The 14,177-nt window shown below is 39.0% G+C and overlaps 1 protein-coding gene across 1 annotated transcript; it reads right to left on the minus strand.

The window, feature by feature from the left end:
• Nucleotides 1–8,565: 8,565 nt before the first annotated feature.
• LOC129656206 (ubiquitin-like protein 5) lies at nucleotides 8,566–9,682 on the minus strand. The gene is made up of 2 exons (XM_055586933.1): nucleotides 9,458–9,682; nucleotides 8,566–8,764 (listed from the first exon to the last, which is right to left on the minus strand). The coding sequence occupies exons 1-2, from the start codon at nucleotides 9,475–9,477 to the stop codon at nucleotides 8,566–8,568; spliced, it is 219 nt and encodes a 72-aa protein (XP_055442908.1). The 5' UTR covers nucleotides 9,478–9,682.
• Between the last annotated feature and the right edge of the window lie 4,495 nt (nucleotides 9,683–14,177).

Raw genomic sequence — 14,177 nt, forward strand, 5'->3', positions numbered from 1 at the left:
AGTAGGTCAGCCACTTCCGGGGCATTAAAGCCTATTGATTGGCGGCAGCAATAGCCAGACCAATGGCAAGACCCTGATGCTGGGAAAGATTGAAGGCGGGAGAAGAAGGGGACGACAGAGGATGAGATGGTGGGATGGCATCACCGACTCGATGGACATGAGTTTGAGTAAACTCAGGGAGTTGGTGATGGACAGGGACGCCTTGCGTGCTGCAGTCCAAGCGGTCGCAAAGAGTCGGACACGACTGAGCAACTGAACTGAACTGAAATGTGCAATAGCCATAGCGACAGGCCCCTAATCTATTTACTTCGTCCATCCTTTTTTCGCTCCAAGCCACCAATATAGCAAGCACAGAACCAAGGGAAAGTATCCACCTATAAGCGGTGTCTCTGATAGACAAAACATCATTCCTGCCTTGAGTTCGTGTTGAACAGACTTCAACTCCCAGCGTGCCGTGAACACCACGCCCTCTCCTCTAACGCGGGAACTACAAGATCCAGCATGCACTGTGCCGTTTATTTCTCACTCTCCCCGAAACACCCGCAGACCCCAAAAGCGCTTTCTGAAGACTCACTAAATCCTTTAGATTAATATAGACCTTTCTACCGAGCTCCACTTTGGTATAAAATACAAGTATTTCTTTTCTTTTTGTGAAAGTATTCTGAAGGGACTATAGGTAAATGCTTATAAAATATCAAGGAATGTGTGCTTTCATTTTCCATGTTTTTTTCCAGAATTGAAACAGAACAGTCTGCGAAGGCTTTTTATGAAATGGAAATTTTTATCCTCTTTCATAAGGTGTGTTGAGAGAAATACTAAATTATTGCGAAGTGTAATGCTGTAAGATTTTGCTGAAACAAGGGCTACGAGACATGCTTCTGAATTGCGTAGGGAATTACAGTAAGAGCTAGAAGTGAAAAATTAACAGTCTGTACTAGCGGACTCTGAAACCACATGGGAAAGAAAATCTTTCAGAATGCAGAGTTGAAAAGTTCAAAATTAGATTTGAAAACGTTTTCATTTTTTTATGTGTTTAATGGTTTGAATTATTTTTATTATTATTCTCACAAAAACAGGTAACTGCACAACTACTTATTTTCTGTTATGCAGTAGGGCAACCAAATAACCAATCACACAAAGAATATAGTAAGATGTAGCATTTATTAGAGGGAGCGAACAAAAGAACTGTTTTCTTGCCTGATTAGACAGCTGGTGGATCCACATTTTAAAATACAGAACTCTTTTGCTTTTTTAGGACAGATAATATACATTTAACAAGCTTTCTGGATGATTTTTTGTTACTTTCATAAAGTCTTAGATTACAAGAGCAAATAAATTTTATTTTTAATATACAATAACAGGATGTGAGAAACAATGCTTTGATTCCTTCATTAAACTACATGGTAATTATACAAAATAAAACTGTGTATACCACAAACATTGGTATTCTGTGGATTTACTTGTACAAAACAAATTTTAATTGGTTAGTAAAACAGTAGAATACTTTCCGCTTTTACAACTTCACATAGAAGTCACAGAGGGGAAATATATTTGTAACCTTGGCATGGCATCTATCCAACTCCCGAGTGCTAAATTATGCAGCACAAGCAGGTAAATATTTAAAACCTACTATCATGGAAAACAATCTGCTGCTTTCTATACTCATGCACCAAAGCAATGTGAACTCTGTGAGAGAAAACATTTTCATTGGAATGATTCAGAGGTAATAATAAACTATAATTAGGTTATCTGCTATTCATAGGTGTTTGTAGTAAATAAACACATAATTAGATCCACTTATTAGGGATGTTATTAAGGAAGCTTTGAAATATGCTAAATATTTGATACACATATTTCTAAAGCAGTTTCAATGATCAATTGTATAAATGAACGTGGGAAAGAGTCTAAAGAGTACACAATTTATGTAAGAGACTTTAGGTTTTTAAAAGAGATTCTTACAGATGCAGCACTCAGCAATATTCTCTCCTCTAAATTGACTCCTATTCAGCCAATTGCAAACTGCATAGGAGTAACTGCACAAGATGTTCATTTTTATTCAACAAATACATAAGTACTGCTGGGGCAAAGCACTCTGCCTAGGCGATGAAGTCTTTTTTTGAATCACACAATTTTAGGAAGTGTGACTTGTACATTCTGTGCTTCCTTGGTGGCTCAGCAGTAAAGAATCCTCCTGCCATGCAGGAGAGGTAGGTTTGATCCCTGAGTTGGGAAGATTCCCCTGGAACAGGCATGGCAACCCACTCCAGTATTCTTGCCTGGAGAATCCCATACAGTCCATAGAGTCAGAAAGAGTCAGCCACAACTGAAGCAACTTAACACACACACATGCACTTGTATACTATGGTAACAATCTTGAACTTTAAACTGGTTATAAAGGAAACCATTTAGGGAATGACAGATTGCATTGTTGACTGCTGGTTGTAGGATTATAGAGAATGGCTTGGAATGAAAAGAACAGTTAGGAGACTGTTTTCATAAATCAGATTTGAGGAAAATGGGAGATCTGAAATACATAGTAATAAGAGAAGATTAAAAAAAAAAAAAAACTACTCATATATTAAGACAGTCGAACCCAGAGAAGGGTGGGATAAGGTGGGGAGAAAGCAAAGGAGACTCCCAGGTTTCTGTTTTTTCAATTTTCTACCTGTTGAGTAAGAATGTTTTAGCACCATCAGAGGGTGGTGCCCAGGAGGCAATTAGCTATCGAGCTTAAGAGGAAGATTTGAGCTGACTCTATAGCTTTGGGATATAGCTATATATCTACAGGAGCTTCCCTGGTGGCACAGAGGTTAAAGCATCTGCCTGCAATGTGGAGACCTGGGTTCGATCCCTGGGTCGGGAAGATCCCCTGAAGAAGGAAATGGCAACCCACTCCAGTATTCTTGCCTGGAGAATCCCATGGACGGAGGAGCTTGGTGGGCTACAGTCCACAGGTTGCAAAGAGTCAGACACGACTGAGGGACTTCACTTTCACTTTGTTTCATAGCTTTGGGACTCATTAGCTTTAGGTGAGAGTTGAAATCATGGGCATAGATCAGATTATGAACCAGGTGGGTGGGGATCTGAGCTAGTAACCAGGAAGCCAAAAGGTGACAGAAATGAGGGAGGTGGAGAACAGTATAAGTAAATATCATGAAATTTTGAAAGGAACAGGAGTTTTACATAAAAATAGAGGGTTCCTGGTTTAGGTGTAGCATTGAAAAATGAGAGGGTCAAATACCTGGACTGGGTGTTCATGAGTAAATGAGATCAGAAAGACAAAAAAAGCATAAATTCAAAAAAATTGCAGGGATACAGAATCTTCAGAGAAGAGTCAGCATTTATTAAGACCAGAAAGGAAAGGAAGAATTCCATGGGTTGGACTTTCCCAGTGGTCCAGTGATTGGGAGCCTACCTGCCAATGCGGGGGACGTGAATTCAATCCCTGATCTGGGAAGATTCCAATATGCCGCGGGGCAACTGAGCCTGTGAGCTACATCTACTGAAGCCCAGCACCAAGAGCCTGTGCTCCACAGCAAGAGAAGTCACCATCGTGAGAAGCCCGCACACCGCAACTAGAGAGAAAGCTCATGCGCAGAAACAAAGATCCAGGTCAGCCAGATAAATAAAAAAACTTTTTTTAAAGAATTCAGTGAGAAGAATCGGGAAGTAGGAAATTAGAGCATCAGAGAAAGAATGGAAAGATTTCAAATGGAGAAAAGTAGTGGGAGATTGGGTCATAAGAAAGGAAGCACGAGTGAGAATAAACACAAAAGAGATGATGATCAGGCTTCCCTAGTGGCCCAGTGATTGAGAATCCCCTGCCAACACGGGTTCAGTCCGTGATCTGGGAGTATCCCATGTGCTGCTAGGCAGCTAAACCTGTGCATCACAACTACTGAGCCTACAAACTGAAACCACGGAGCCTGCGCACCTAGAGGCCCTGCTCTGCAATAAGAAAAGCCGCCGCAAGACATAGTCCACGTACTGCAACAACGAGTACCTCCTGACTAGAGAAAGCCCGTGTACAGCAATGAAAAGTGAGCACAGCCAAAAATAATAATAATAATAATACATTTTAAAAAGAAAAAATGATGACCAGCCAGGAACCTGAGGTAGTATTCACCAGCCTCAAGGTTTAAAAATAGAAATCCTATATGAATCTGCCATTCACCCGAATTTGTATATGTAGGCTTCACTAGTCTTGGCAGCCAAGAGTGTACTTACACTCACATTCTCTTTTATAGTGGAACTCAGAGTCCTCACAGCCAAGAGCTTCAGGAGACAAATAACCCCCACCCAAACCCTACAAGTCATAAATTGTGAATTGCTTAACATATAGACTCTAAAGCAAACACTGTGGCCTATTTCTCTTGGTTTAAGCATGAACACGTGAGATAATTTCAGGCAATAATATGTGAGGGAAAATCTGCTGGGCTGGAAGGGAAGAAAAACTTCTGGAAAAAGTTTTTCTCTCTAACAAAAAGCAGTGCCTATTGTGTACTCTCGTCAGGGTAGCATTATTCACAACAGGTAAAAGGTGGATGCAGGCCAAGGGTCCATCAACAGGTGAACGGGTAAGCAAAATGTGGTGTACAGACATAATGTATCATTATTACTTTTTTAAAAAGTGGGAAATTCTAATACATGCTACAATATGGATGAAACTTGAGGACCTTGTACTGAGTCAAATAAGCCAATCAGCCAATCACAACAAAACAAATACAATTGACCCTGGAACAATGAGGGAGTTAGGGCACCCATCCCCATGCAGTTGAAAATCTGCACATGTAACTTGTAGCCAGCCCTATATAACCACAGTTCTGCATCCACAGATTCAACCAACCTTGGAGTATATATCACTGTAGTATTTACTATTTAAAAAAAAATCTGAGAATAAGTGGACCCACTCAGTTTAAACCCATGTTGTTTAGGGGTCAACTGTACTGTAGAATTTCACTTACCTGACTTATTTAGAGTAGTCACATTCACAGTGATAGAAAGTAGAATGCTGATTGCCAGTGACTGGGAGAGAGAAAGGAACAGTCATTATTTAATGGATATAGTTTCAGTTTTGCAAGATAGAATGGATTCTGTAAGATTCTTTTTTTTTTTTTTCTGGAGCTACCCATCCTAGGAGGTTTGGTTTATTACAAATTCTTTCTCAAGTACTGAACCTCCTACAGGGAAGTGTTTGTGGACCAGAACTTTGACCCTGAATGAATGGTGTTAGAGACATGGTGATGGTTGCACAGCAATATGAATGTACTTGGTGTTACTGAACTGTAACTTAAAATGGTTAAAACTGTGTATTTTACTACAATAAAAATAAATGAAGTGGAACTTTCCCGATGGTTCAGTGGCTAAGACTCCATGCTCCCAGTGCAGGGGGTCTGGGTTTGATCTCTGGTCAAGGAACTAGATCCCACATGCTACAATTAAAGAACAAAGATCCTGCTTAATGTAAGACCAAGCACAGCCAAATAAGTAAATAGATAAATAAAATAATAAAAATAATCTCTCTCTCTTTCTTTTGATAGAAAATTAACTATTTTGGATGTTTGGAGACCAAGGAATTCAGTTAGCTTAGAGGAAGAGGAAGGAGTCTAATACTGACGGTTTGTCACTTGAACCAAAGCCAGGACTCAAACTTCGAATTGGAAGAATGTTCAGAAAAGACTACTAATTTAAGATGAATATTAAGTTAATATTAATATTAAATGTTAATATCACTAAACTGTAGCTTTCAAATAAAATTAGAAAAACTTTCTATTTATACATTTTAAAGTAAAAAGACAGCCAAAAGAGAATTCTTCTTTGTATTAATTCTTTTTGACTTGTCTATAGAAACACAGAAGCTGGGAAGGATTTTGTTTATTAAGTCTCAGTAGAGAGTTAAAGGTTATTATTTACTCAATAAGTACACAAATTTTACTGATGAATGTCAAAAGTCTGTTTTTTAATGAGTCTACTCTAGTTTTATAATCACGATGGTGTGATCACTCACCTAGAGCCAGACATCCTGGAATGTGAAGTCAAGTGGGCCTTAGGAAGCATCACCACGAACAAAGCTAGTGGAGGTGATGGAATTCCAGTTGAGCTATTTCAAATCCTGAAAGATGATGCTGTGAAAGTGCTACACTCAATATGTCAGCAAATTTGGAAAACTCAGCAGCGGCCACAGGACTGGAAAAGGCCCGTTTTCATTCCAATCCCAAAGAAAGGCAATGCCAAAGAATGCTCAAACTACCACACAATTGCACTCATCTCACACGCTAGTAAAGTAATGGTCAAAATTCTCCAAGCCAGGCTTCAGCACTATGTGAATCCTGAACTTCCAGATGTTCAAGAGGTTTTAGAAAAGGCAGAGGAACCAGAGATCAAATTGCTAACATCCACTGGATCATCGAAAAAGCAAGAGAGTTCCAGAAAAATACCTATTTCTGTTTTATTGACTATGCCAAAGCCTTTGACTGTGTGGATCACAATAAACTGTGGAAAATTCTGAAAGAAATGAGAATACCAGACCACCTGACCTGCCTCTTGAGAAACCTATATGCAGGTCAGGAAGTAACAGTTAGAACTGGACATGGAACAACAGACTGGTTCCAAATAGGAAAAGGAGTATGTCAAAGCTGTATATTGTCACCCTGCTTATTTAACTTATATGCAGAGTACATCATGAGAAACACTGGGCTGGAAGAAGCACAAGCTGGAATCAAGATTGCCAGGAGAAATATCAATAACCTCAGATATGCAGATGACACCACCCATATGGCAGAAAGTGAAGAGGAACTAAAGAGCCTCTTGATGAAAGTGAAAGTGAATAGTGAAAAAGTTGGCTTAAAGCTCAACATTCAGAAAACGAAGATCATGGCATCTGGTCCCATCACTTCATAGGAAACAGATGGGGAAACAGTGGAAACAGTGTCAGACTTTATTTTTGGGGGGCTCCAAAATCACTGCAGATGGTGACTGCAGCCATGAAATTAAAAGACGCTTACTCCTTGGAAGGAAAGTTATGACCACCCTAGATAGCATATTGAAAAGCAGAGACATTACTTTGCCAACAAAGGTCCATCTAGTCAAGGCTATGGTTTTTCCAGTGGTTGTGTATGGATGTGAGAGTTGGACTGTGAAGAAAGCTGAGCGCTGAAGAATTGATGCTTTTGAAGTGTGGTGTTGGAGAAGACTCTTGAGAGTCCCTTGGACTGCAAAGAGATCCAACCAGTCCATTCTGAAGGAGATCAGCCCTGGGATTTCTTTGGAAGGAATGATGCTAAAGCTGAAACTCCTGTACTTTGACCACCTCATGCGAAGAGTTGACTTATTGGAAAAGACTCTGATGCTGGGAGGGATTGCAGGCAGGAGGAGAAGGGGACGACAGAGGATGAGATGGCTGGATGGCATCACTGACTCGATGGCCGTTAGTCTGAGTGAACTCCGGGAGTTGGTGATGGACAGGGAGGCCTGGCGTACTGGGATTCATGGGGTCACAAAGAGTAGGACACGACTGAGTGACTGAACTGAACTGAACTGAAAGTTCTCACTGTCACATTCAAACCTGAAGTACCCAACAGAAGATGGGCTTTTTGTGTGTGTGTGATGTTTGTTGTTGTTGTTGTAAAATACAGATAACATGAAATTCATCATTTCAACCATTTCAAATTATACAATTCAGTGCCGTTTAGTAAATTCACAATGTTGGGCAACTGTCACTACTATCTTGTCCTAAAATGTTTTTATCACCCTTGAAAGAAACCTCATATTGATTAAGCAGTCATTCTCTTTTACTCCTTCCACTAGTTCCTGGAAACTAGTAGTATACTTTCTCTTTCTATGGATTTGCTATTTCTGGTTAATTCATATAAATGGAATCATAAACATATGGTCTTTTTGTCTGGCTTTTTTCTCTTAGCCTATAGTTTTAAAGGTTCATTTATGATGTAGCATTTATAAGTACTATATCCCTTTTATGGCTGAATAATATTCTATTGTAAGAATATGCCACTTGTTTACCCATTCATCTGTTGATGGACACTTGGGTTATTTACACTCTTTGGATATGTGAATAATGCTGCAATGAACACTAGCACACAGTATCTGTTTACATCCCTGTTTTTGATTATGTTGGGTGTATATGTGGTCGTGGAATTACTAGATCATATGATAACTCTGTTTTACTTTTTGATAAATTGCAGAACTCTTTCACAGCACCTGTACTATTTTATATTCCATCAGCAATGTGTGAAGGTTCCCACTTCTCTGCATCTTTTCCAACACGTATTACACCACTTAATATTTTTCATTTTTTGATTATAGCTTCCCAGTAGGGATGAAGTTGTTCTAGCTATATTTTATTAGATTCTGTGTTTGCCTCTTTGGCATCCAATCATTACAGGTCAAATCTTGTATTAGCTTTTTTTTTTTTTTTTGTATTCTTTTTTTTTTTTTCAGTCTCTAAGTTTTTATCAACATGAGTTTCCAAAAACAAGCATTCATATTAGTTGGGGTAGGGGGAGGAATGTGGGAAAAGAGGGAAGGGCAGGGAAGAGGAATTCTCCTCTATTGATAATAAAGCTCCAGGTTCATCCTATAATGGGTTTCATAGTCCCCCAGAGACACATGGTCTCTAAAAATTATGTACCATTTTTTCAATACCATCTTTTTCCAACAGGTGCCAGTTTGAGCTGTGATCAGCTTAAGGTCCCCAGTGGTGTCATCAGTATTGCATTTAATGCAGACTTTCTTCCCCAGACAGTCACTGCCACAACCTTGATCATCCTGACTGGAGCTCAAATGGCCTAGAACCAGCTGATGCCACAATCGCCTTGCTTGAGTGCAGAGCCCAGGCCCTATTTTCTATCTTTTTGATGCTCTGGCACTTGGGGACCCAGGGAGAGAATACTCCTCCAAAGGCTAGCTAATTCCTACAGATAATAACTATTTGTCTACTGAGCATGCCTTTAATGTGCAAACCAATCAATCCTGAGTCTATACCCTCAACCATCTCCTTATCTAACTCTCACACTAAACCAGTATCTCCCCTGCTCTAAATCATCCCAGGGCTGGGTATCAGGCAACTAGAGACCAAGTCTATAGTCCAGAGCCCACTGGAATTATTCAAAGTAGTCAATCTTAAACTATTTACCCTGCTGTGCCTTGTCTTTTTTTTTTCTTTTATGATTGGTGATGGTGAGTATCACTAATTATTTTGCTGAAATGAAAGCAAGAATATTAACTTATGAAAAAAAATCTGTTATTGATGGAACTGTGTCCCTCCTGAAAGTCATTTGTTGAAGTCCTGATCCCCATTGCTTCATCATATGATCTTACTTGAAAATAGAGTCCTTGTAGATGTAATTAATTAAGCTGAAGTCACACTGGAGTAGGGTGGATCACTAATCCAATAGGACTGATGATCTTTTAAAAGGGGGAAATTTGGACAAAGAGACACTCACACAGGGAGAACACCATTTGAAGACTGAGTTATACTGTCACAAGCCAAGGAACTACTGGAAGCTGGGAGAAAAACCTGGAACAGATCCTTTCCTAGCACCATCATCAAGAGCGTAGCCCTGCCAACACATTGATCATGGACCTCAAGAACTGTGGGGCAATAAATTTCTAATGTTTAATTCACAATTTTTGTTGTACTTTGTTATGGCAGTCCTAGCAAGCTAATAAATCATGCAATAATTTATGCAGGAGGAGAAGGGGTGACAGAGGATGAGATGATTGAATGGCATCACTGACACAATGGACATGAGTTTGAGCAAACTCTGGGAGATAGTGAAGGACAGGGAAGCCTGGTGTGCTGCAGTCCATGGGGTCGCAAAGAGTCAGACACAACTTAGTGATTGAACAATAATTTATGGGTTATACATATCTTTTTTTGTTACTAATCCAGACATTGCCAATCCATTGACAAAATATACAAACATGTACAGTAATAATTAAATTCAATCATCTTTCCTATTTTGATGACGTTCAGTCAGATAAAACCATAAATTTAAACAATTTTTTAATTTGTTGCTATAAAAGTATTTTTTGGCAAGATAGGAAGATAGAATATTGTAGTGTTAGCCCTTACACTTAGGTCTTTGATTGATCCATTTGGAGTTCTTTTTGGTATATGATATGACTTCATTTTTCTGCATGTGCATTTAGTTTTTCTATCACCATTTTTAAAAAAGATTATTATTTCCCCAGTAAATTGTGGTGGCATCCTTGTCAAGTATCAATTGCCCATAAATATAGGGGTGTATTTCTGGACTTGCAATTCTATATATATATATCCTTAAGCCAGTACCTCTGCCTTTGACTACTGTAGCTTTTCAGTAACTTTTGAATTTGGGAAATGTGAGTCCTCCAACTTTGTTGGTGGATTCTTTACCCCTGAGCCACCATGGATTCCCTTTCAGTGGTTCTGGGACCAAATGCAAAGCTATCAGTTTAGACCTGTACCTCATGCCTTACACAAATATCAACTCAAAATAGATCATAGACTTTAATGTAAGAGCTAAAACAATACATTTGTCAGAAGAAAACCCAAGAGTAAATCTTCATGATTGTAAGTTAGGCAAAAGTTTCTCAGATACAATAACAGAAGCATAAATGATTAAAGAAAAAGATTTTAAATTTAACTTTATCAAAATTAAATGTATTTTGCTTCAAAAGTTTTTTATTTTCATTAAGAAAGTGACAAAATAAGCATATTATGTTGCTGATAAAAGACTTATCTCCAGAGTATGCTGGTAAGTTGCTTCAGTCGTGTCCCAAAGAACTAAAAAATAAAAAGACAAACCAACCTAAAATGGGCAAAGAATTTGAACTGATGTTTCTCCAAAGAAACGTTCAACATCACTAGCATCAAAGAAATGCAAACCCTAACCACAAAAAGTGTTTACAAATAGCTCATATAGCTCAATATTCTAAAAGAAACAAACAAACAAAAAAAAAACCCAATCAAAAAAATGGGCAAAATGTCCAAACAGACATTTTTCCAAACAAGGCATACAGATGGCCAATAGGCATAGGAAAAGACACCCAACATTGCTAATTATTAGAGAAATAAAATTCAAAACTACAATGAGGTATCACCTCACACCAGTCAGAATGGCTATCATCAAAAAAATCTACAAGTAATAAATGCTGAAGAGGATGGGTAGAAAAGGGAACCCTCATACACTGTTAGTGGGAATGTAAATTGGTACAGCCACTCGGAAGGACAATTTGCAGGTTCTTTAAAAAAAAGTAAAAATCGAGTTACTTTATGATCCAGAAATCCCATTCTGGATCAAAACTAAAATTTAAAAAGATACACACATGACAACATTCACTGCAGCAGTATTTACAATCGTCAAGACATGAAAGCAACCTAAGTGTCCCCTGACAGAAGAATGAATAAAGAAGATGTGGTGTATATACTCAGCTGTGAAAAAGAATGAAATAATAGCAACTGTTGACAAGCATTTGGAAAATCAGAACTCTTATGTATCACTGGTAGGGATATAAAATGGTGCAGCTGCTTTGGAAAATAAATTCCTCTAAAAGTTGAACATAGAATTACCACATAACCAGCAATAACATTCCCAGGTACATACACACTCGAGAAAGAGAACATATATCATATAACACAAAAACTTATACGCAAATATTTGTCCCAGCATTATTCATACCAGCCAAAAGGTGGGAACAGTCCAAATGTCTGTCAATTGCTGAATACATAAAGAAATGTGACCTATCCTTACAATGGAATGGTATTTAGTCATCAAAAAGAGAAGGAAGTACTGATATAAACTTCAACACAGATGAACTTAGAAAACATTATACTATAATAAACAATAACTTTAAAAACATCATACTATATTAAAGAAGCCAGACACAAAAGGCTATGTACTGCATAGTTTCATTTCTATGAAGTGTACAAAATAGGCAAATCCATATAGATTGAACTGAAGCAGTGGTTGCCAGATTCTGGAGGGAAGGATAAGATGGTAAATGCCTACTGATATGGGATTTCCTTTGGGAGGAGCAGTGATGAAATATTCTAAAATTAGTGATGACGGTTACACAATTTTGTGAATATACTTAAAAAATGCTGAATTGTATACTTCAAAAGCATGAATTTAATAATATATGAACCATAACTCAGCAACAACAAAAGACTATAGATAATGGAACAGATTTGGTGATAGAGGAGAAATGTATTCTGTTTGAAGAAATTAACAAGTTAAGTCTTGGTGGCTCAGATGGTAAAGAATCTTCCTGCAATGCAGTAGACCCAGGTTCAATCCATGAGTCGAGAAGATCCCCTGAGAAAGGAATGTTTACCCACTCCAGTATACTTGCCTGGACAATTTCATGGACAGAGGAGACAGGCAGACTACTGTGGGGTATAGTCCTTGGGGTTGCAAAAAATCGAACATGACTGAGGAGTCAAACATCATTGGAAGGACTGATGCTGAAGCTGAAGCTCCAATAGTTTGGCCATCTGATGCAAACAAGTGACTCATTGGAAAAGTCCCTGATGCTGGAAAGATGAAGGCAGAAAGAGAAGGGGACAACAGAGGGTGAGATGTTTGGATGGCATCACTGACTCCAATGGACATGAGTTTGAGCAAGCTCCAGGAGTTGGTGATGGACAAGGAAGCCTGGCGAGCTGCAGTCCATGGGGTCACAAAGAGTCAGAGGTGACTGACCGATTGAACTGAACTGACCTGATTGTGTATCAAGAGGAGGATGTAGCAACCCACTTCAGTATTCTTGCCTGGAGAATCCCCATGGACAGAGGAGCCTGGCTGTCTACAGTCCACAGGGTCTCAAAAAGTCAGACACAACTGAGCAACTAAGCACAGCAGCACAGGGTAATGTATCAAGGCCTCTAGGAATGGCCTTTGCACTTCTTCCAGCCTCATCTTTCATCACTCTGTGTCTCAAAATTTTTTCTCAACAGTAATGAGTTGCATTCATTCATTAAACAAATATGTAATGCCCAATATGAGGAATAAAGGAGTGAGGAAAGCAGACATAGCCCCTGACTTCAGGGACTTTGCACTCTAGAAAGGTAAGCAAGTAGTTACATTTTAATGTGCTTGGTCCCATGACTAAGAAAACAAGCTAAGACACTATCCCATTCTTCCTCCATCCAGTTGAGCTAAGTGCCTTTTCATTGTGGTCTTAGAGCATCCTTTACATAGTTTAATTAACTTACCACATTATTTTTGCTACAATTATCTACATTTGCATCTGTGATCCTAAGTAAATGTAACTTTCTCAAATTTGACTTAGTATCTCTATAAACCATAACAACCCTAATGGTTGAGTATACACTCTGCAGCCAAATTCAGTTCAGTTCAGTGGCTCAATCATGTCCAACTACTTTGCGACCTTTCATGCCTCACCAACCCCCAGAGTTTACTCAAACTCATGTCCATAGTGATGCCATCCAACCATCTCATCCTCTGTCATCCCCTTCTCCTTCCACCTTCAATCTTTCCCAGCATTAGGGTCTTTTCAAATGAGTCAGCTCTTCACATCAGATGGCCAAAGTACTGGAGTTTCAGCTTCAGCATCAGTCCTTCCAATGAACATTCAGGACTGATTTCCTTCAGGATGGACTGGATGGATCTCCTTGCAGTCCAAGGGACCTTCAAGCGTCTTCTCCAATACCACAGTTCAAAAGCATCAATTCTTCCCCACTCAGCTTTCTTTATAGTCCAACTCTCACATCCATACGTGTCTAGCTTTGTCATAACTTTCCTTCCAAGGAGCAAGCGTCTTTTAATTTCATGGCTGCAGTCACCATCTGCAATGATTTTGGAGTCACCCACAAAAAATAAAGTCTGTCACTGTTTTCATTGTTTTCCCATCTATTTACCATGAAGTGATGGGACCAGATACCATGATCTTAGTTTTCTGAATGTTGTTTTAAGCCAGCTTTTTCAGTCTCTTCCTTCACTTTCATCAAGAGGCTCTTTAGTTCCTCTTCACTTTCTGCCATAAGGGTGGTGTCATCTGCACATCTGAGTTTATTGATATTTCTCCCAGCAATCTTGATTCCAGCTTGTGCTTCATCCAGCCCAGTGTTTCTCATGACGTACTCTGCATATAGGTTAAATAAGCAGGATGACAATATATAGCCTTGATATACTCCTTTCCCTATTTGGAACCAG

This window comes from Bubalus kerabau, chromosome 6 (assembly GCF_029407905.1).
Source record: "Bubalus kerabau isolate K-KA32 ecotype Philippines breed swamp buffalo chromosome 6, PCC_UOA_SB_1v2, whole genome shotgun sequence".
Classification (NCBI taxonomy): domain Eukaryota; kingdom Metazoa; phylum Chordata; class Mammalia; order Artiodactyla; family Bovidae; genus Bubalus; species Bubalus kerabau.

Coding starts and splice junctions, on each gene's coding strand:
- LOC129656206 (XM_055586933.1), bottom strand. CDS start 9,477: ATGGTGTTCTCCCTGTGTGA. Junction 8,765..9,457: donor ATGGTGTTCTCCCTGTGTGA/GTGTCTCTTTGT, acceptor AGGTTGTGGCAG/TGACTGTCTGGGGAAGAAAG.